This window comes from Prionailurus bengalensis, chromosome A1, assembly GCF_016509475.1.
Source record: "Prionailurus bengalensis isolate Pbe53 chromosome A1, Fcat_Pben_1.1_paternal_pri, whole genome shotgun sequence".
NCBI lineage: Eukaryota > Metazoa > Chordata > Mammalia > Carnivora > Felidae > Prionailurus > Prionailurus bengalensis.
The window spans coordinates 27,832,838-27,856,182 of NC_057343.1; the positions used below are offsets into that span (position 1 = coordinate 27,832,838).

Here is a 23,345-nt window from a genome sequence, read left to right on the forward strand (position 1 = left end):
GGACTTTCCTATGATCATGTCAGTTTGAATAATATAGAGATGGGTGATGGTTCCGAGTGGTAAAATTCAATATTGTCATAACTATAGTTCTGTTCAAGTTAATTTGTGAGGTTAGTGCAACTCCAATAAAATTTTCAGGGGAACGAGGTGGTTTGAAAAGACTGTTTCTACATTTCAACCGTGAGAATAATCACAAGACTAAACAAGAAGCTTTACAGAATATGGATAATAATTTGTGTGTGTGCTGGGGCAAGGAGAGCTTAAGGTATTAGCTGTTTAAAAATATCTGAAACTCCCTTGTACTGCTGTGCATAAGAGGTGAACTGAAGGGCTCTTTGACAATATCAAATTATAGTTTCCTAAATGTGAAAGTATTAGGTATAAAAGGTGTAAGTTTGTTGTGTGGAAATAATCAGAGGTCAGAGATGAATGCAAGGTGTACATACAGTGTTGTTTATTTTCAAAATGATGTTACTGGAAAGTTTGAAACCATTTGCTCAAGAGGTAAGAGAAGGTTTGAGAACTTTGACGTTCGGAATACCACGGCGCAACTGCTGTGGTTTTTTTTTTTTTTAATTTTTTTAAATTAAAAAATTTTTTTTCAATATATGAAGTTTATTGTCAAATTGGTTTCCATACAGCACCCAGTGCTCATCCCAAAAGGTGCCCTCTTCGATGCCCATCACCCACCCCCCTCTCCCTCCCAACCCCCATCAACCCTCAGTTTGTTCTCAGTTTTTAAGAGTCTCTTATGCTTTGGCTCTCTCCCACTCTAACCTCTTTTTTTTTTTTTTCCTTCCCCTCCCGCCACTGCTGTGTTTAAATGACATGGGAATGTGATCACCCATATAAAAATGAAACAAATAAGTTTTATTAAAAATAGACTCTGGGTGAATTTTGAAGGCTGCCTCTTCTTCTTGTACTTTGTGCAGATTATTTCATCCCCCTAAGCTTTATTATGTACGAGAGTTATTTGCCCCGTGATACTGTTTCTAGGGTCAGCGGAGAGAAAGCTTGTAGAAAGTTTATCTTAATGCCTGGCACGTGATAAGCACGTGATAATGCGACCTGGGCTGCTGATAGGAAGTTATAATCTATGTGTATAAATCAAGAGATGAAGGAAATACACTGACGTGTTATCAGTAGAGAGATTTTGTGAGTGATTATTATGTCTGGCTTTATCGCTTCTGTACTTTCTACGCTTTCTACAACGAACAAGTAACTTTTATGAGAAATATTTTTTTTTAAATTTTTTTTTCAACGTTTTTTATTTATTTTTGGGACAGAGAGAGACAGAGCATGAACGGGGAAGGGGCAGAGAGAGAGGGAGACACAGAATCGGAAACAGGCTCCAGGCTCCGAGCCATCAGCCCAGAGCCTGACGCGGGGCTCGAACTCACGGACCGTGAGATCGTGACCTGGCTGAAGTCGGACGCTTAACCGACTGCGCCACCCAGGCGCCCCGAGAAATATTTTTTTAAAAGAAGAAAGTTGACAGGCAGTATTTCTGGGCTGAGAGAGAGCTGTGTGATTCAATGATCATTAGTAGCTGGAAGTCCATATGTCTTTAGATTATAATGCTAGAACTAACAATAATTAGTAAAAGGGGAATGCACATTATTGCTATTTTTTTGACTCCCCTACTTTACCCATTAATATTTACTTCCTCTGATTTGGTTATCTCCTCTTAATTTCTTGAAGTAGTTTCCACTTTGTTCCCCAGTGAAGGCCATCTTTGCCCTTCTGGGCAAAGGTATTCCCGTGGGGGGCCCCAAAAGCAGGAGTTCTCTGAACTGCCCCCTCCCCCTGGAGCTCTGTCTCTTCTATTAAAAAACATTCAAAGGAAGGGGCTCTTTAACATTCATGACATCACCTCTCCTGCTTCCACTGTCCTTTTCCTCTTGAGTTGAGAGAACATCCTCTCCTGGGAAAAGTTTGTCCTGGCCAGGCGATGGCACTTCAAAGTTTACATAAAGCGGTCAAGCTGAACCATGTCGGAACGCGCCTCACTGGGATTCAGACATGATTTCAAAATGACCCTATCTTCGTCTTCAGTTACTGCACAAGAGCCTTCCTCTGGAGTATCCCTGTCCTTCTGGCCTCATCAGGTTTCTCCAGCGTCCAATTTGCACACACCTAGCTGTTGTGTGGTTGACCCTTTGGTTCAATGGACCACAGAGAAGTGATTTCTACAACCTCTGGCAGGAAGTGGTGAGCCCTCTACTTATTGCTGTTAGCTTGGGCCCCGGCACTGATCATTAGAGCTCCCCAGCCCTGTAGCCCATCCTCTGGCGAGAGCAACCCCCCCCCCCCCCCCGCCCAACACACACCCCGGAAGCGTGAGCAAAGGGAGAGGCATGGATGGCTGTGTTGTCTGAATTTCCTCCCACCACTTTGCCCAATGTTCACAGCAGATTCTGCTGTTAGCATCTCCAAAATGGTATTTTATTTATCCTATTTCTTTAGTGCCCTCTTAACGTGGAGCTCTGTTAACGTAGGGAGACGTGGGAAGCGTGGGGAGACATGGTCTCTTTCCTCTGGGAGTCTTCACGACATGCTTTCATTGTTGAGCCACACCCAGCACCATTTACTCCTTGTTTCTCGGCATCCCTTCCTGTGTAGCCCCAGGCCCTATTGCTTGAACTGGTGTTCAGCAACACATTTCTTTGGGCTCTGTCTCATCGTTGCTTCTGGGTCTGTCTCCCTCACTGCACTTTGGCTTCCTTCAGGGTGGAGCTGTGTCTGTTTGCATCTGTACCTTCAGCATGAATCCGGGTGTCTGGAAAATGCTCGCTGCTTAGCAAATCGGTGTGGAGCGGGACAGGACTTGACAGCGTCTCAGATGCCGTGTGTCACATTCCTCCTGCTTAAAGCATTTTGATTTCCTTAACGTCCAAAGCTCAGCCCTTGGAACAAGAACCACTTATTTGTATCTGTCCAACTAGATATTGCACTTCTGTATGAGAAGCCAGTAAATGAACCAAGGATGTGTTTATAAGGCATGCAGATGCATCTGCAGTGGCTATCAATTCAGCAGAACAAATGAATTAGTCGAAATTATCCTTCGTGGTACCAAAGGAGAACCAGCCTCTTCCTAGTAAATACGCTTTGCTAGATATAGAATAATAACCCTGAGTGCGGTGATGCCAGAGCCTCCCCGCTGCCATCTGGAGCAATGTTCTTGCATGGTGATGCCTCATCAGCTCTGCCCTGGTTTCCCGCCTGCTCTGGGTTTTCTCCTCTCCCTGGCCTTGCTCTGTCATAGGATGATGCACATCACTCTCTTCCCGTCCTCTTTTCTTCCTGCCTGGCAGTTCTTGGCTTCGTAATGTAGTGTTTTTCCTTTTTTGCACCTTCATGTATTAAAAACTGTATGAATTGATGAGGATTCTTTTTAAAGTTCGTTTATTTATTTTTAGGGAGAGAGCTGCGGGAAGGGCAGAGAGAGAGAGAGAGAGAGAGAGAGAGAGAGAGAGAGAGAGAAGAGAAGAGAAGAGAGAGAGAATGCCAAGGAGTGCACAGCCCGATGTGGGGCTCGAACCCACAAACCACGAGATCATGACCTGAGCCAAAGTTGGACTCAACCGACTGAACTGCTCAGGTGGCCCTCATTAGGATTTTTAAATAGAGGAAAACCTACAGAACCGGAAATGGTCTCCCACACAGATAAACCTCTGTGGTTGGTATGAGAAAGTAATATATGCACATGGATTAAAAGTCAGAAAGCAAAAATTATATACGATGTTAAAGCTTCCTACCCTGCCCATGCACTCCACGCTTCTCTTCCCAGCGATAATCACAGTTAACATTTTGGTGTATGTTTTTTTTTTTTATAAAATTGTTTTAAATATGATACACATCTATAGATAAAAGTTGAAATGATATATGTATATCTTTTCTATTTACGCGGAACAGTCCCAAGAAAAGTGCTCTGAACCTACCTTTTTTTCTATTTATTTTATTTATTTGCCCCATAAAAAATTTTTTTTGAGTACTTGACACACAATGTTACATTAGTTTTAGGTACACAACTTAGTAAATTGATAAGTTTATAATGTTGTACATTATACATTACAAGTGTGGCTACCCTCTGTCCCAGTACATCACTATTAAAATATCATTGACTGGGGGTGCCTGGGTGTCTCAGTTGGTTAAGCGTCCGACTTCAGCTCAGGTAATGAACTTGCAGCGTGTGAGTTCAAGCCCCACGTCGGGCTCTGTGCTGACAACTCGGAGCCCGGAGCCTGCTTTGGATTCTGTGTCTCCCTCTCTCTCTCTGCCCCTCCCCTGCTCACGCTCTGTCTCTCTCTGTCTCTCAATAATAAATAAACATTGGGGCGCCTGGGTGGCCAGTCGGTTAAGCGTCCGACTTCAGCCAGGTCACGATCTCGCGGTCCGTGAGTTCGAGCCCCGCGTTGAGCCGCGCGTCGGGCTCTGGGCTGATGGCTCAGAGCCTGGAGCCTGTTTCCGATTCTGTGTCTCTCTCTCTCTCTGTCCCTCCCCCGTTCATGCTCTGTCTCTCTCTGTTCCAAAAATAAATAAACGTTGAAAAAAAAATAATAAACATTAAAAAATTTTTTTTAAATATCATTGACTGTATTTTTATGTTGTACTTTTTATTCCCATGACTTGTTCATTCACCCATTTTGCCCAACCCCAAACCCCTCCACTCTGGCAGCCATCAGTTTGTTCTCTGAACCTTTTATTACTTAATGTATCTTAGAGATCCCTCCATAGGTATCTCTCCTCCTCTCCCATCTATCTTATTCTTTGTATCTCCTGCATAGTATTCCATTATGTAGATGGTTTAACTTTCTGGTCCAGTTCCTTATTAATGGGTAGAGACTTTCTCTTGAACTTTTACTGTTTCAGTAATACAACTGTGACTATCCCTGTACGTATATCTTTGAACAGTTCTGCAAAGGATGTGTATGTTTTCCATGTTGATTGTTGTTGCTAAATTGTCCTTCAAAAACTAAATTGGTTTTCACTAATTTAGATGTACCACCAAAGTGCTTGAGTGTACTTGATTCCCTGTCAATCTTTTCTAGTTTTTGCCAGTAGGATAGAAAAGTTTTCTCTCCTTGTTCTGATATTTCTTGGATTGTGTGTGAAGATGAGGACCATTTTGAATTTATAAGCAATCTGTACTTTATTTGTGAATATTCTCTTCCCATCCTTTGGTTCTTTTTCTGTTTGGTTGTTTTTTGTTTTTGTTTTTGTTTTTTCTCATTAGTTTAGATGAAGTCTTATCAACCTCCTCAGACCTTTCTTGAGCCTTGATCTAAAATTGTAACTGAGTCTCACCTCAGTGTGTTTAATGCTCTGCATAGGATTACAACTGGATATATTTCCCACTTGTTTGTGGGTTTCTCTTTTTCTAGAATAGAGACTCTTAATCATGGATCTCATCTGTCTTGTTCATTATTGTATCCCCATCACATAGATCCACACCTGGCTCATGATAAGCATTCAGGTGTTGTTGAGTGAATGAAAGAATAATTGAATTCGCCTATATGGGTTATACAAATTTTTTGTTTGTTTTCTAATTTTGTTTATGGAATTTTTCCCAGTGGCAGCTTTGAAGTGTTTATGCAACCACATTTATCAATAATTTTCCTTGATGATTTCAGAAACTTCCTTGTTCCACATTTATAAATAAATTTACCTCTGCCTCCTTTAAAGACTCCTGTGGCTCCATCTTCTAAGTTCAACTGTTAGACGTCTATAAAATTTATTTTGATATTTTAAAAATCTAGTTTTAATTTTTCTCACAACAGTTGGCTAGTTCCTTGTCATTCGTTGAATTGGCTCTCCTGCATGCATTTAGCATACAACTTTATGGTAAACTACATTTCCACGGGTTTCTGGCCTCAGTCAGATTGTTTTAATTGCCGCAGTTTCATGATATGTTTTCATATCTGGCGAAGCTGATCTCTCTCCTTTCTTTTCTGTTTTTCATGCTATGATTGCCTATTAGCTTTTTTCCAGATGAATTTCAGAATCATTTTGCCAAGGCTGAAAAAATATTTTAAAGCAATGCATAATAGTATTCACATATACTCAGAATATATGCCTTGTATAGTTTTTGTCTCATGTTTCGAGCTGATGAGAATTTAATTTGTTCAGAATTCATGTTATTAAACTTAGGATGGGCTGGATATCAGAAGTTGCTTGCTGGAGAAATGCATGTGAGAAGAGTTGGCATCCTTTGGCAAGAGGGATTTTGATTTAGGCTGGATATGCTGTTAGAACTTTTGAGTGTCAGTGGGTGCTATATTTCTGGATGTGGCGTTTATACTTGAGTGTGATGAACTACTGATGAGTTATCCTTAATCTTAACTGCCTGTTTTGGATGCATCTTGCAAGAGACACTAGATACAAAAGAAGCCTAAACTTTAGTCTTTCTTTTGCTACTAATGAGCCATTTAGCTCTTGATAAGTTAAACGGAGTTTCTGATCTTGTTCCCTCATCTGTAAAACTAGCATAATCTGCACTCAATTCATTCACTCATCAGATAATACCTTATTTTTCTGCCTACCTTTGGGAATTACTGTAAGGAACAAATAACAGAATTCTGGTAACATTTTTGTCTGAAAATGTTAAGTCCTGGTTAAGCATTGTTCCTTGAAAAACTTTTCATTTGCTTACCTCCAGTCCCCCTCTCCCCAAATCCCATCGAAAAGATGATAAAGGAAAAAAAAAAAAATTAAAGCCATAAGCCAGGAAGAGCAAAAAAAAAAACCAAACAAACAAAAAAACAAACAAAAAAACAAAACAAAACAGGCCAGCAATTACAGCAAAGAAAAGAAATCGGCAGAATTTCGGGAGCTGAAAAGTAGAGCAGAAAAAGCCAAACCTCATTTGCAAGATGTCGTGAGGTGCCAGTTGAAGCAGTCCCAGTGCCATTCGGGAATTGGAGGCACCTGGTGCGTCCAGAGCTGGGGTTGAAAAGATGATGATGAATTGGAAGTCTAAATGAGGACCTGTAGGACCCCAGGAGCCCCTCTCTTGCCACAGTGAATGTTGGAAAACGTGGTAAAGATGAGGGCTGAGGAAGGTGATGTACTTGGGAGGGGAAGTTGGGACTGGGATGGGGGTAGTAAGAGAGACATAAATCTTCTCCCATAGCAGGAAGTCAAAAGATAATATGTTTTTTAAAAGTTAAGACATAGAAGACTTTGCATGCTATTAAGAAGGAGGCAATTGAGAGGTGAAACGACACGCAGGAATTGAAAGTGATTCTGTGGGAGGGGCGCCGGGGTGGCTCAGTTGGTTTAGCGTCTGACTCCGGCTCAGATCACAGTCTCGTGGTCTGTGGGTTTGAGCCCCACATCGGACTCTGTGCTGACAGCTCAGAGCCTGGAGCCTGCTTCGGATTCTGTGCGCCACCCCCCTCTGCCCCTCCTGCACTCGCACTCTGCCTCACTCTGTCTCTCAAAAATAAATAAATGTTAAAAAAAAAAAAAAAAGAGAAAGAAAGAAAGTGATTCTGTGGTTGATGGGGAGGACAGGAGCTTATTCTTTTTTTTTTAAGTTTATTTATTTATTTTAAGAGAGACAGAGACAGGGTGTGTGGGGGAGTGGCAGAGACAGCAGGGGAGAGAGAGAATCCTAAGCAGGCTCTGGGCTGCCAATGCAGCACCCAATGCAGGGCTTGAACTCAAGAACTGTGAGATCATGACCTGAGTCAAAATTAGTGGGTCGCTTATCTGACTGAGCCACCCATGTGCCCCCTTTTATTTTTGTATAAGCCTTGGTAGTATTAATAACTAGCACGTTGCTTGGTAGACTTTTTTTTTTTAATTTTTTTTTCAATGTTTATTTATTTTTTGGGGGACAGAAAGAGACAGAGCATGAACGGGGCAGGGGCAGAGAGAGAGAGAGACACAGAATCGGAAACAGGCTCCATCCAGGCTCTGAGCCATCAGCCCAGAACCTGATGCGGGGCTCGAACTCCCAGACCGCGAGATCGTGACCTGGCTGAAGTCAGACGCTTAACCGACTGCGCCCCCCAGGCGCCCCCCTTGGTAGACTTTTAAAACTAGGCACATGTATTATAGTGACAAAAAATAAAATGAAATAAATGACTTCATGCCATTGTAGAAAAGTGAGTCTCTAGCACAAGGCTTGCATAAATGCCTATAGAATAGTTAAGTGAATATTATTCAGTTATTTAGAAAACTCTTTTTCCCTTGTTGATGGTGCTAGATAGGAATTAGAATTAAATAGTGTGCTTTATGGATTGACAAGTAATATATGTGGAATATCACAGCATATAAAACCAGTCTCTTTATTTTGAGGACTATAGCATGTCAGAAGGGCTTTGAATAAAGTTAAAAAAAATATACAAAATGTCTGTCTGGACTTTGGATTTACTTTATACTTTTAATTAAGGAAGTTTTAGGGTTAAAAATACATGTGTTGGTATGTTTTTATCAAGACGTGTCAGTATTTTCTCTACCAGAAAATTCTCTGACTCAGGCATTAATTTATGACACGGTCCTGATAACTCTCTTCCCTTTGCCTTTTTCTGTTTTTGAGAAGAGGTTAAAAATCAGTCTGCCTCAAGGAAGGCAGTTGAGTACTGGAGAAATCCTGGCACCTAGTTCTTTGGTTTAATATCAGAAACAGAGTAACACAGTTTGGAAGTTGCCTCTTCTAAGAGAATAATTGGAATGTCAGAAGCAGAGATCTAGTTGTAGCAACATGATCTCCTACCTGAGGCAAAGTACCCCTCCAGGGAGTCCTAAGTTCTGCTGGTATTAGAAGTAACGAGTCAATAATCGGTAAGTTGGTTATTTTCCAGGATGAAGGATGTTTTACCAACGGAATTGTACTACAAAATTGAGTCCAACATTTATTTGCAAGTTACTATAAATTTGGGGGGAAAGAAATGCTAGAGAAATACCCGGAAATAGTACTGTGTGGCATTTCTTCAAGAACTAATTTGATTTTTCTTTGTAAGACACAGGTGAGTTTGACTCACATTGCATTTTCCTCTGTGTATGTTGCACCTATTAGTCTAATATCTTGAGCATGCGCACTGGCTTTTTAATCTTACGATTTTACACTCACAGAGCTATTGTTTGACTGAGGCACAATCATTTTTGCTACCTAGTTATATAAGAAAATTCACATGGAAATGGTACTTAAGTAAAAGTTTCAAAAATGAAATATTATACCAGCTAAGGTTAAATATGTAATTGATTTGGGTATCTTCTGTACAACCGTGTTACTCGAAAGCCATATTTTAAAACTTTTATTGTTCTTAGAGTGAATTACTGGAATTTAACCGGCAGCAACAGGAGGAAGACAGAACCAGAACCCACCAGGCTGAACACAAGAGGTATAAATGGCTAATAAAATTAGCATCTTTGGTTAAAACAATTACTTACAAAGTTTCTGCAGTTGTTTTAAGACATCACTATAGTTATATTGAGTGTGTTTTAGAACCTGTATTACCTTTTTAATCTTTATATTATTTAATCTTTATATTATTGGGTATTATATGTATATGAGGATGCCCACTGTTACACGCGTGGGCGCGCACACACACACACACACACACACACACACAATCCAGTTTTTCTGGATAGGTGGCATAAATTCACACTAGAAAACAGAATCATGCTCTCAAGCTATTTATTTGGGTTATACTTAATTTGCCTCCCAGGGAACAAAGCATTTTAATACTTTGAGATGATCCTTTACTGTTTGTAGATCATTTTAGAATAATTGAACTCATCCAGATGCTGAGATACTCATACGAAAGCTCAGACAAGAACTATCTTATATTGACTAACATATTGGGGAAAATAGCTTAAAATAGAACCACTAAGCAAATTTCAAGTACTCTCTGTCTTATTCCTAACACCCAGTAAAATATCATACTGATACTGGCCTGGTATACTGACTCACATTGGTATACTGATATGATAGATACCTGTCATATCTATCCTTATTCTAGGATTCTCCTGGAGGCACTTGGGTTATCCTAGTTTATTGCAGTGTGGTTGAAGATCTCAGAAGTGTTTAATGTAGAGGCTCTTGTGATCTAAAGGAGCAAATTCTTTTTCTAAAACCGAGTGCTTTCACTTACAGGTTTAACCTTCCCACTGTTGCTAATGTGTAGTTTTAAATTGTGGTGCTTTCATTTTGTAATTGAGACTTTAAAAAGTGTTCACGGAAGCTCCCGATTCTGCTGGAGCTGTGAACTATGGATGGGTACTCATATTCTTTTGACTGGATTATTATTGTGCTTCCATAATCCAGTCAAAATAGTTTTAAAATGTCAAATGTGAATTTATATGTTTTTTTCCAATTAAAAGAAAACATCAAAACTCTGAGACACTGGTTAGGCTATTTTGTTAGGTAAGGGGTAACGGTTACTGCTACCTTTTGTTTTTGTTTTCATTTTAATAAAGTAGGTTATGAACTAGCTTAGTCTCTTATTGGTTTTTCTCATTTTCTGTTTAAAATTCTTTCTATTAAAAAAACTAAATAGAGGGGCGCCTGGGTGGCGCAGTCGGTTAAGCGTCCGACTTCAGCCAGTTCACGATCTCGTGGTCCGTGAGTTCGAGCCCCGCGTCGGGCTCTGGGCTGATGGCTCAGAGCCTGGAGCCTGTTTCCGATTCTGTGTCTCCCTCTCTCTCTGCCCCTGCCCCGTTCATGCTCTGTCTCTCTCTGTCCCAAAAATAAATAAAAAACGTTGAAAAAAAATTAAAAAAAAAAAAACCTAAATAGGGGCGCCTGGGTGGCTCAGTCGGTTAAGCATCCGACTTCGGCTCAGGTCATGATCTCACGGTTTGTGAGCTTGAGCCCTGTGTCGGGCTCTGTGCTCACAGCTCAGAGCCTGGAGCCTGCTTCGGATTCTGGGTCTCCTTCTTTCTGTGCCCCTCCCATGCTCATGCTCTGTTTCTCTCTGTCTCTCAATAATAAATAAATAAACGTTAAAAAAAAATTTAAAAAGCTAAATAGTGTATTTCTTTAACACCGGTTGTTAGTGGTAGCCAGTTATTTCTCTTTATTTCTCCCCCCCCCCCTTATTTCTCTTTATTTCTGAGGACTGATTGGATTGTAAAGCTTTAAACATCTTAAAGATAGTGTGATATGTCACATTAATAGGCCCTGTTGCTAAGAAATTCATCTTCAATGGGCCCTCCGATAAAAATGCAAGTTATTTGATCAGGGGTGGAAAGGATTACTTTCTTGTTATAGGAAACTTGGCCCTCATTCTTTAAGTGTATTTCCATACTGCTTGCATACCTAAATATTGGGGGGGGGGACTATTTATTTTCTATACTTTATTTTCTCTTTTTATGGATTCTAGTTAAATATAGATACAAATTTAATAGGAAATCTCTCTGGGCAATAAACTCAGTAACCACTTTTGAGATAACTGATCAAGGTTTTACACATATATTTTATGTTCTCAATCAGTTTTTGAAGACAGTGTGTGTTTGTATTGGGCTTTAGAGTTTATAGTGAGCTTTCCCATATTATATGAAAATACTCATTTGGTAGTCTTATAACGAATAAAATGCTGTGACCATTTCTGCTGAGGGCAGCAACACCAACTCTGTGTGTGTGTGTGTGTGTGTGTGTGTGTGTGTGTGTGTGTGTGTGACATAAGTCAGATTTTCTCCAGGGACATAATTTTATTGGAGTCAAAAAGACAATGTGCTTTCTACTGTTTAGAGGTGAGTTTTATAAGAGAAAGTTTATGGTATTCCTCACAGGTTTTTCAGTGTATCCAATACTGACTGAGCTTGGCTGCACCTGAACCTGACCCATCATAACTTTTTGAGTAAGAGAAGAAAGTTGAAACCTCAGAAAGAAAAGACAGAGCATGAGGGTCAAGGACTTGAAAGGATCTGGGCCATGAGCTGCAAACTGGAGTGAATTGAATCAATTTATTGAAACTTGAACCATCCTTAAGTAGTTTTTATCCATATATATATATATATATTTTAAATCTTTATTCACTTTTGAGAGAGAGAGTGTGAGCAGGGGAGGAGCAGAGAGAGAGGGAGAGACAGAATGCAAAGCAGGCTCCAGGCCCTGAGCTGGCAGCACAGAGCCTGACGCGGGGCTCGAACTCACGAACCGTGAGATCATGACCTGAGCCGAAGTCGGACGCTCAACCGACTGAGCCACCCAGGTGCCCCAGTTTTTATCGATATTAATCCTTAGAAGAAAATCCAGAGTACTGCAGTAAAGGGCATGCACTTTCTAACGCTAGTAAACAAAACTATATAAACAGGTACTTTTTCTTTTGTTTGTTTTTCTTGATTCCTACTGAGAATTCAATCTCTTTAGTAAGTGATGTCCTCTTAGTAACTGGTGCTCAGAAGTGAATCATACCACTTGCATACATGACAAGCCATCAGTCCTCCCAGTGTGTGAGCAAACTGAGAGCAGTGGACGACGGGCTGTTCTTCAGCCGGTACTCACCACCTTTGGGGGTTTCACGATGCAACTGCAGTCACAGAAGCAGACAGATGTGGGGACCACGCACCTGCATGATTCATGTATTCACCTTTTACGTATTAAGGCACACTGTGTGAAGGCTTTGTTCTAGGCACTGGGAACAGGTGTAAAATAGCAGAGAACATCCCTGACTGCATGGAAATTACAATCTGGAGACGAGAAATAGAAGTCAACAGGTTGATAGCAGTGGTATTTCAGACAATGATATGTACCGTGAGGAACACATCCGGGGTGAGATTAAGGGAGAGATGGGAGGTCATAGTTCTTCCATGAAGAGGTAACATGAAAGGACAAGAGACCATCACATAGAGATTGGGGTCCAAAGTATATACTTAGATGTCCCCTGTCATCTGGTATGGGAGAAAATGCAAAGGCCCTAAAGTGGGAGTGACTTTGGAGTTTGAGTCTTTAGTGATTGGATTGTAGATGGTGAGGAAGAGAATACGGTGAAATGAGGTTGGCGGGAGCCAGGAAGTACAAGGTTTTGGAAGCCAGTGATTTTATTCTAAGACTAATGGGAAATCATAGGAGGGTTTTAAGCAAAAGGAAGGCATGATCTCTTTTATAACTTAGTCAGGTGGTTGTGTGGAGACCAAATTATAGAGGGTGGGAGTGGAAGCAAAAGCAAGGTGGGAGAGGATAATGATTTGGACTAGAATGATGGCCATGGAAAGAAATGGGGGAATTCAGGATGTGTTTAGCGGGTAGAGTCAACAAAACTTCTAGTGGTTTGGATGTGGGGTGGATGGGGGATGTGGAAGGAAAGCCCATCTTTGCTGACAAAAATACTAGATGAAAACAGTCCCAGGCACATGGGCAATCCAGAATACCCTTGGTTGTGTGGTTAAGGAGGATGAGGATCAGTTTTCTCTCTCTTTTCTTTTTCATCATGATAAGTGTACTCTTTAATCTCTATCATCTATTTTATCCATACCCCACCCACCTCCCCTGTGGTAACCATGTTTATTCGTGATAGTTAAGAGCTTGTTCCTTGGTTTTCCTCTCTCTCTCTCTCTCTCTCTCAGTCTCTCTTTTTCCCTTTGCTTGTTTTGTTTCTTGAATTCCACATATGAGTGAAATCACATGGTTATTTGTCTTTCTCTGATTTATTTCTCTCGGCACTATAACTCTACCTCCATCCGTGTTGTTGCAAATGGCAAGATTTCATTCTTTTTGATGGCTGAATAATATTCCCGTGTATGTGTGTGTGTGTGTATACACATATGTGTGTGTATATGTGTATATATACACATACACATATACATATACATACACATATACATGTGTATATACACATACACACACACACACACACACACTCTTTATCCATTCATCTATCAGTGGACACTTGGGCTGCTTCCATAGTTTGGCTATTGTAGATAATACTTCAATAAACATAGGGGTTCATGTTTCCCTTTGAATTAGTGTTTTTGTATTCTTTGGGTGAATACCCAGTAGCACAATTACTGATCATAGGGGGTAGATCTACTTTTAAGGGCCGGATTTCTCTTAATATTCAGGTCTCTAGCTCAGTAACATACTGTTCAATCTGCATGCTGAGAAGTCTAGAAAAGGGGACATAAATATCATACTCTTCACTGAACCAGGCTGACTAGAATATGGCACTTGGGTATACTTTATGGTGAGTGAGGAAAAAAGAAAAACACTTCTAGCAGCTAAGATGTGACTACCACCTGATAGGTCTTGAAGTTGTTGAGAAAATAGCAACCCAGTAAGCCAGAGAGAGCATTCTGGGTCAACGTGCAGTTGGCATTTTAGCTAGCACTGAACATTTTAGCTAGGCACGAAACAAACCCAGCCTCTGGCTTTGCCACCCAACAGTCATTATCCTCAAGGTTCCCAAATTCCCCAGTCATTGACTTATAGCCACCTACCATGACTACTTTCTGTTAATCTTCATGACTGAAAAGGAGGCTGTGAATGGGGCCTGCCTACCCTTCCTTCCAGAAACATATATTGATCTGCTGCTATGCATCAGGCACTGTGTTTCTTTTCTTTTAAAATATTTTATTATTTTGGGGAGAGCACAAGTGGGGAAGGGGCAGAGAGAGGGGACAGAGGATCTGAAGCTGGGTCTGCACTGACAGGCTGACAGCAGTGAGCTGGATATGGGGCTTGAACTTATGAACTGCGAGATCATGACCTGAGCTGAAGTCGGGTGCTCAACTGACTGAGCCGCCCAGGTGCGCCAGACCTGTTTCTGCCAAGAAGCTTATGGTCTTAATGATGCTATTCCTTAAGAATCAGTTAACATCATAGGGTACCTATTACAGCATTGTTTCTTCAGCTTCCACGACCCTGACTCAACAATACATGGGCAACTGAGAGCATGGTGTTGCCTTTAATTTACTTTTTTTTTTTAAGTTTGTTTGTTTATTTTGAGATAGACACAGTATGAGTGGGAGAGGGAAGAGAGAGGGAGGGAGAATCCCAAGCAGGCTCCATGCGGCCAGCACAGAACCCAATGTGGGGTACGAACTCATGAATCATGAGATCATGACCTTAGCCAAAACCAAGAGCTGGATGCTTAACCGACTGAGCCACCCAGGCACCCCTAATTTACATTTTTTAATTCAAAAGTTGTAATATGTAACACACAGGAAAGTCCATGGATTAATTATAGGGGGAGCCTCTAAGTAGCCAGCTCTAGAAGTAGAATACAACCATCGGTTGTATTCTGACCTTTATGATAATCATTTTCTTGCCTTTCCTTAAGGTGTCAACTCCTATGTGTTAAATTTAATTTTTGAAATCAGTTGCTGCAAGCATCACCAAACACGAGGGAAAGCTCTGCCCATTCTTTCTTTTGAAAGGTCGAGTTTCCCTCTTCTGATATTTCCCCTTTCTTATACTCTCTTCCTATTTTCCTTCTACTCTTCACTTACAGGATTTACTTTAGCGAGACTGACAGTGGGGTACAGGGCATATGGGAGGGACATCTGTGTTGCAGCAGCAATGCCACAGAGCTACTTCGGGTTCCCCTTCACGTTTTAGGTCTTGCTGAAGCTTCCATCTTCCTTCAGCCTCTGGAGCTCACACCTGGCATGGCCCGCAAGGAGACAGTTGCTCGGGAACAAAGCTCTTGTTGAACTGGTAGAAGATGAGGGAATGAAGCTCTGAAGTTCAGAACTGTTCCCCCTCTGCCCACATCTGGCACCAGCTCCAGCCGATGGCTCTTAACAGCCTGTCATATTGTCATATGGTTAATGTGAGAAGAAGTTTCTGTAGATTTCTTCTAAGCGGTGGGGGTAGGGGAAAGCAATCCCCACGGTCAGTTCATACAGCACCTTAGGTTCTCAAAAATCTCTCAGCCCTGTAGCACGCTTTCCACTTACACACATTTTTCATTGTTTTAAAGGGTAAATAATGCTTTTCTGGACCGACTCCAAGGCAAAAGTCAACCAGGTGGCTTCGAGCACTTTGAAGGCCATTGGAATATGAATAGTGGTAACAGCTGGGTGAGTTTTTTCTTGTCTCTTAAAAAAAAATCTTTGAAAAGTAAAAACAATGAGAATTTTAAAAATATGTTGGGCCTTCTCCCAAGATATTATTTTTTTGGTGTGCTGTTCAGCTGTGTGATGGGCAGTCAGCCAGGGTGATTACTGTAAATTCCACAATAGTTTCTAGAGAGAAGGAGAAAGTCCAGGTTTCAGCTCTGGCCAATCACAATAAAAATGACACCTGCCCTTTGCTCTCAGGGTAATTGCCTGGACTGTAAGAATTTTTTTTATCACCCCTTTCCCAGACCCTACAACAAAAACAAATGAAAAAAAAATTTTTCAAGAAGACTTTAAGTGCAATATGGTTATAAAAATAGTAAGCATTCTCTAGTAATATAGTCTTTCGGTGAAACGACCACATCAAAGAAACCAGTATTTAATTTTTCACTACAAAATGACTTTTAAAAAACCCTACAGCAAAAGGCACTTTCTGAAAATGAAATGTCTTTCTGGATTTCTGTGAAGAAAACATTGCAACTGTGTTGTAATATGTGTTTAATGTGTTTTGCGTGCACAATATATCATCGAACCCACACCAGATCTTCTGAATGTATGATTGCAGGGTTTGCAACGCGTACAGAATCAAAACTAACTATAGTGGGTTTTATAATTTAATTTAAGCCAAGTACATATGTACCTACTAAAAGAAATGGAACAGGTAGAGATCTTTAAACTGGTAAAATACAACAAAACAAGTGCTTGCTGGCCCGGAAACTCTAGAGATCACCCTTTAATAAATATTTGATGGACAAAAGATAATTTTTGAGAAGACAATCTGTTGGAAATCTTGTGGATGTTTTCTTGAAAGGCGTTTAGTAGTTAAAATTGATGGATAGATCTAACAGTTCTCTTCAGTGTATACACTGGGGATGTCTTTCCATAACGCGTGCCCACGTGTATCACTGTGGCATTGAGAATAGGGACAAGATGGAAGAACAAGAAAAGAATCAAAACACAGTATCTTTCCATCATGAATTACAATTTACAAATTATTGACTTCCTTGTAAGAATATGTGAGTAGGAGTCATGTGGAAAATGGGGCATTGTGAGTGAGTTTGAGACGTTATCCAAATTCGTGGAATTTGTATGTCGTGAAACACGACTGGAAGTTTGATTTTGGACAGCACTTGGGACGTTCTCTCCTCTACCTACCAACTCTCAAAATTTAGAAACTACTTAGAAAAATACCTGGGATTGAGGGGAGGATAATGGGAGAGAGTAAATGAATACCACATGGACTGCTGTTAAGGGAATGAGAATTTGGGAATCTGGTTCACCACCGACCATTGGTAGGCCTTATGCAAGTGAGCTATGAATCTCTGCTTAGATTCTTCATGGGTAAAAAGAAAGGAACATCATTTTCTCATGATAGGAGTGAAGGCTATTAAAGTTTCCTTAGTAGGACAATCAGAACCAAGTCCAAAGTGGTTATCAGCTCTTCCCTTACTTGAAGGAAGCTGTGACAAAGATGAGAGTTTCTTCAGGTTCCCGACTCCACCTCCCTATAGACATCCTTACCTATATGCCTATTTTTCCTTGGAGACCAGATTCTTACTCCTCCACCTACTGAGGGACTTTGCTCTAATGACACTCCCCTCTCTTCTGAATCATCAAATATTCATCTCAACTAGAAAATTCCCATCAGCATAAAATAGAGATACAAATTATATTGATATCCCCCCCCCTCTTGCTACTGTTCTATTTCTTTGTTCCTCTTTCAAGCAGAACTCCAAGAAGTAGCTGTCCTTCAGCTTTTCTAATTTCTTTGTTCCCATTTCTCTTACACTTATTTAAATCAGAATTTAGACCTTATCCATCCAAACATAATGCTCTTGTCATGGTCGCTTACAATGTCCACATTACAAAGTCCGGTGGTTATTTTTCAGTCTTCGTCTTTTGATGTACCAGCCTCATTTGTCATGGCGAGTCATTCCCTCCTCTCTGAAACTGTTTACTTGGCTTCTGGGGCACTAGTCTGTCCTGAGTTTCCACCAACCTCAGTGGCTACTCCTTTTCATTCTCCTTTGCTGAATCCCCTGCATCTTGTCCTCTCACCATTGGAGCACCTCAGAGATCCACCTTGGACCGCCTTCTGAACTTTATGTTCACTTAATACCTTGGTGGCCTTATTGGTTATTATTACGTTAAATACAGTTTTTGTGCTTATTACTCCCATGTTTCTTTTTTTTTATTTTTTAATGTTTATTTTTGAGAGAGAGAGCAAGCACATGAGCAGGGGAGGAGCAGAGAGAGCAGGAGACACAGAATCTGAAGCAGGCTCCAGGCTCTGAGCTGTCAGCACAGAGCCTGACCCAGGGCTTGAACTCGAGAACCGCGAGATTATGACCTAGGCTGAAGTCAGACACTTAGCCGAATGAGCCACCCAGGCGCCCCTTATTACTCTCACATTTCTAATTCCACCCTCTACCTCTTCCTTGACTCCAGACTTGCATTATCGATTTGTCCACGCAACATCTCTACTTGTATGTCTAATGGACATTTCAACCTTCACATGTCTAAAACTTGGTAGGACGTGATTGTCCTACTAAGGAAACCTTTGATCCACTCTACCCAAAGGCTCCATCTGCACTCTTTGCTGTTTATATAATGGTACAACCCATCTCACATCTCATAACTGATCCATCAACAGATCTTTTTTTCTTTTCCTTCAAAATATATACAATCCAGTAGCTTCTCACCACTTCCACCACTATTACCCTGCTTCTAACCTCCATTATGTTTATCTAGATTCTCGAAAAAGTCTCCAAGATGGTTTCATTGCTTCCACACTTAGCCACTTAGAACCTATTCTCAATATAAGAGTGATCCCTTTGGAACAGAAGCCAGATCCTGTCACTTTCCTGCTTAAAATCCCCCAGTGGCTCCCATGACTCTCTAAATCCAATGGAGTGAAAGCCAAAGTCCATATAGTCACCTACGGGGTGCTACCTGATCTAGACCCCACTTTACCCCACTGGTGCTCTCCTGCCACTGCCCTTCTTTCTCATTCCTCTCAGCCATGCTAGTTTTCTTACTTCTCTTTGAAAACTTAAGGACCTGGATGCTTTCACCTTAAGGCCTTTGCACTGGCTGCTCCTTCTGTACCTTTGTCCATATGATTTATTCTCCAAGCATTTTGTAGAATTCCACCCCATTGAGGTTTCCTTGGCCATTTATTTAATGCTGCCACCTGTGCCCTCATCCCTGGCTCTAGCCATACGTTTTCCAACCTCCACTTCCTTTTCTCTGGCACTCTGCAGTTTCTTACATCTTTCTAATATTATTTGCTTATATGTATTGTTGACTGTTTACTCAGTCTCTCCCTGTGATAATGCATGTTCCGTATTGTGTCAATCAGGGTCCTTTGATTGTTTTGCTCACTGATCTATCCCAAGCATAAAACAGTAATTGGAACTTAGCACAGGCACAAGGAAACAGGTGGCTGTGATTGAAGGTTGGCCAAACAACAAAGATTTAGGACCAAATTATTTGATATACCAAAATGCTTAGATACCAAATTGAAAATAGCTATGTATAAAACATTCAATGGACCAAATTTTGGATTTGAGACAATAAGGGAAAACAAGAGACAAAGACAAACAAAAAGATTTGAAAAAAGAACAAAATAGAACTTCTAGGAATAAAGAAATTTAATCTTTGGAATTAAAGCACTCAATGAACTCATCACAATAAAAGGAATTCGAATTAGGAACTAAATCAAAATACCATTTCTCATCTATTATCTTGGCAAAAGAACAAAAGTTTGGCAATATACTCTGTTGGCAAGGCTGTGGGGATAAAGGTTCATTCACACACTGTTGGTGAGAATTCAAAATGATGTAAACGCTATCTAAATTAATTTGTCACTGGGGCGCCTGGGTGGCGCAGTCGGTTAAGCGTCCGACTTCAGCCAGGTCACGATCTCGCTGTCCGTGAGTTCGGGCCCCGCGTCGGGCTCTGGGCTGATGGCTCAGAGCCTGGAGCCTGTTTCCGATTCTGTGTCTCCCTCTCTCTCTGCCCCTCCCCCGTTCATGCTCTGTCTCTCTCTGTCCCACAAATAAATAAACGTTGAAAAAAAAAATTTAAATTAATTTGTCACTGTCTTTTCATAAAATAAAAACCAGACCTAGACATATTGCAGAAAAGTTGTACGAAATGTTGAAGGAACAGATAATTTCAAATGTCTAGAAAGTTTTCCAGATAAATGAGAAAAGAGAAAATATTCTCTCAAAGGATTAAGCAAGTGAATATAACTTGAATCAAAATTACGCAAACACTATACAGAAAAAAATATATGTATGTAAGCTCACTCATAAACAGATTGAAAATATCACAAATTTTGACAGATTTATCACAAATTAAAAAACAAAAAAACTGAGATGTTTATCTCATAAATTATAGGAAAAATACCACATGATCATCTCAATAGATACAGGAAAAAGAAACAACTTGATAAATTTCAATACTTGTGGTAAAAATTGCTAACAAAGGAGGAAGAGAAAGGACATTTCTTTAGCTAATAAACTGATCGAAATTCTATAATAAAAATACATCAAAAGCATTTCCTTTAAATCATATATAAAGGTTGAAAGGAAAAGAAACATTTATAATTAATAGATGATACAATCATTTACTCAGAAAATCTGAAGGAATTGATATTTAAGTTATTAGAATAAACGAGGAGCCAACAATGTTGGTAGATGCAGGATCAATATGTAAAAACTCACTTCATTTTTATACATTGTGAATAAACAAAAAATTTAATAAAAAGATAAAACCAAAAATGCACATAACCTTTAAAAATATATATAAATTTTTTATAGAAAGACCCTAAGGAACAAATGAATGAAGAAGTTATACCTTGTTTAATGGGTAGAAATAGGAATGAGCTCTCCAATTATCTATAGATTTCATTAAATCCTAATCAAAGCAAAGAACCAAGAATAGCCAATTCACTCCTAAAGATAAAGAAATATGTACGGGGACTTAGTTAAATATTTAATATGGTCTGGAATTGGCCCAGGTGGACCCAGCCATTTCTGGAATTCTGATGTATGACAGAAGGCAGAGCACATCATTGGGGGAAGATGAACTCTTTAACAAATTGCTGGCGGGACAAATTGAGAACCCACATGGCATTGTAACCAGTTAATTCCAGGTGGATTAAGGCTTATAAGTAGAAATGAAGACTTTTTAGATTTTGGAATAGACTACAAAATTGAGGATTTTGTAAGACCCCGGGTATAACCCAAAAACTAATGATAAATATGCATTAAAATGAAACATCTGTTCATGAAAGGACACCGTACAAAAGAAAGAAGTCATATATGAAGATTTTGTAAATAAGTGGACAAAACGTTAGTATACAGAGGTGTTTAGACTGTGTCATTTATTTAGAAGTTGGTTGCTGACACCTGAGCTACCTTGGGAATGATCGAGAGGAGCTCACAGATAGGGCTTGGAGGAAATACTGGAATCAGTAAAAGGTTCAAAAAGAAGAAAAGGAAGAAGGCAGAAAATATGACAAAACAATAATGAAAGCCAAAGAGAGAAAAACTTGATTTTTGAAACATCATATAAGCACTTAAGTAGCAGGCCTTTAATAAGTATATTTTGGGTAGACAAATGAGATTGATCTTTATCTTTAAATCTTTAACATTTAAGTCACATTCTTCTCATATTGCTTTATATATATGTATTTTTTTCTTTGATAATTTAAAATTGCTGTTACATTTAAAAAAATTTTGGTTTTCTCGACCCCTCGACTTTTCATGATGTACGTAGGGTAGGATGTTGAAAGAATCACTTCAAATTCTCTTTGATGTCAGTAGGTGAGACCCTTTGAAATGCTGTGGAACCCTAAATCCTATGTCTTCAAGGGCGTTTGAGCATTTGCCATGACCTATGAGGCAACATGAGATTTTAGTTTCCCAGAATGTTAGAACAGCAATAGTCTGAATGCCAAGTGTAACTTGGCCCCAGCATTCTGGAAGCCTGATGGAGAATTCTTGATCGTTTGCACATGGTAGGGGGCAGAGGGAACTCATTTAGTCTATCTCCCTAACTCAAGGTCCCCTTAGAAGTCAGCTTTCTGCTGTATAATATGGCACCATTCTACTCCATACATTTCCATTTAAATTGTTCTGCTTCACACTGTGCTTGTCCTGTCCTTGCTGTAACTATGGAGGTGGGTGACAATATTTGTGAACACTATTATTTGTGACCTATGTTAGCCTATCTCTAAGAACACAGCTGATGAGCTGTCATTCAACAAGCCATTACATTGTTGACAGAGACTATTTTGTGAATCCAATGCAATGGGACTTGAAAATTAAAACATGTCACTGGGACATTAAATCATTAAAAAATAGGCATTAAACTCAATATAGTAAGAGTATTCTTTGAAGGAGCTTCAGATTGGACTTTAAAAGGTTTTGAATTTTGTTTTGCTGCTTGTACTAATTTTTGTTTTCTTTTGCTTCCAGGATGTATGAGAAATATTTACTTACATCTGTCCTTTGTCAACGGACCTTGAAGAACATCACTCAATGCTTTTCCTTCATGCTGCTTTGTTTATCCTTACTGTTTTCACCTTGACTTCAACTGCCCACTCACTCAGCTGAACACGTGGGAATGACCCGTTTTCCCCTGTCATTATTTACACATGCTTGCAGGAGCTGATTGCTGAGCTCATAGTTAATTTCTACTTCCAGTGAAATGTTGCACTGTTTTTCTCATTAGTTTCACATCTTATTGGAAGTATAATTACAGCCATGTTAGTAAGATGAAAAAGGAGGGAATCATTTGCTGCTTTCAGGTGTATAAGAGCTATACGGGTGCTACAGGCTTATCTCTCTGAGTAGCTAACTCTTACGTAATTCTCAGATCAGGTTTGGGGAATCTTGGGCATTTTTTTTGGATTTTAAGCTCTACTTAATCCAGGGTACAAACTTGAGAAAAAGATAAAAAATAAATCTTTTATATTCTTTTGAACACACTTTTAAATAAATTTTGAAATACTTCTGTGTAAATGGTTTGTTTTATTTTTAATGAAAGGCTCTTGAGTTTTTCTCTCTTGATGGGTCTCATTTTTATATTCTTCTTCGTAGTTCATGTAGATTAATTGTAAGACCTTAATCACTATCGGATATGCCTTTGGTCTTGATTTACTTACTAATACTGTTCCTCTGCTTTTTCATAGCGGTTCAGTTAATTCCCTGAAAGGATGTTGTTTATATGAAAATCAGCTAGATACAAATGTAGATACAAAGTGTGCTTTATAGGTGTTTGGGAATCCTGTCTTTTCTCTATGCAACCTATTTATTATTTAT

The 23,345-nt window shown here is 39.8% G+C and overlaps 1 protein-coding gene across 3 annotated transcripts in view; it reads left to right on the top strand.

The window, feature by feature from the left end:
- The window catches only part of EPSTI1 (epithelial stromal interaction 1), a 99,604-nt gene extending 76,559 nt beyond the window's left edge, over positions 1 to 23,045 (top strand). For all 3 annotated transcript variants that reach the window (XM_043579475.1, XM_043579467.1, XM_043579458.1), the window contains 3 exons: positions 9,277 to 9,350; positions 15,873 to 15,972; positions 22,500 to 23,045. In XM_043579475.1, coding sequence (XP_043435410.1) covers positions 9,277 to 9,350; positions 15,873 to 15,972; positions 22,500 to 22,508 — 183 coding nt within the window. In that variant the 3' untranslated portion in view covers positions 22,509 to 23,045. The remainder of the gene's footprint in view (positions 1 to 9,276; positions 9,351 to 15,872; positions 15,973 to 22,499) is intronic.
- Positions 23,046 to 23,345: the final 300 nt, after the last annotated feature.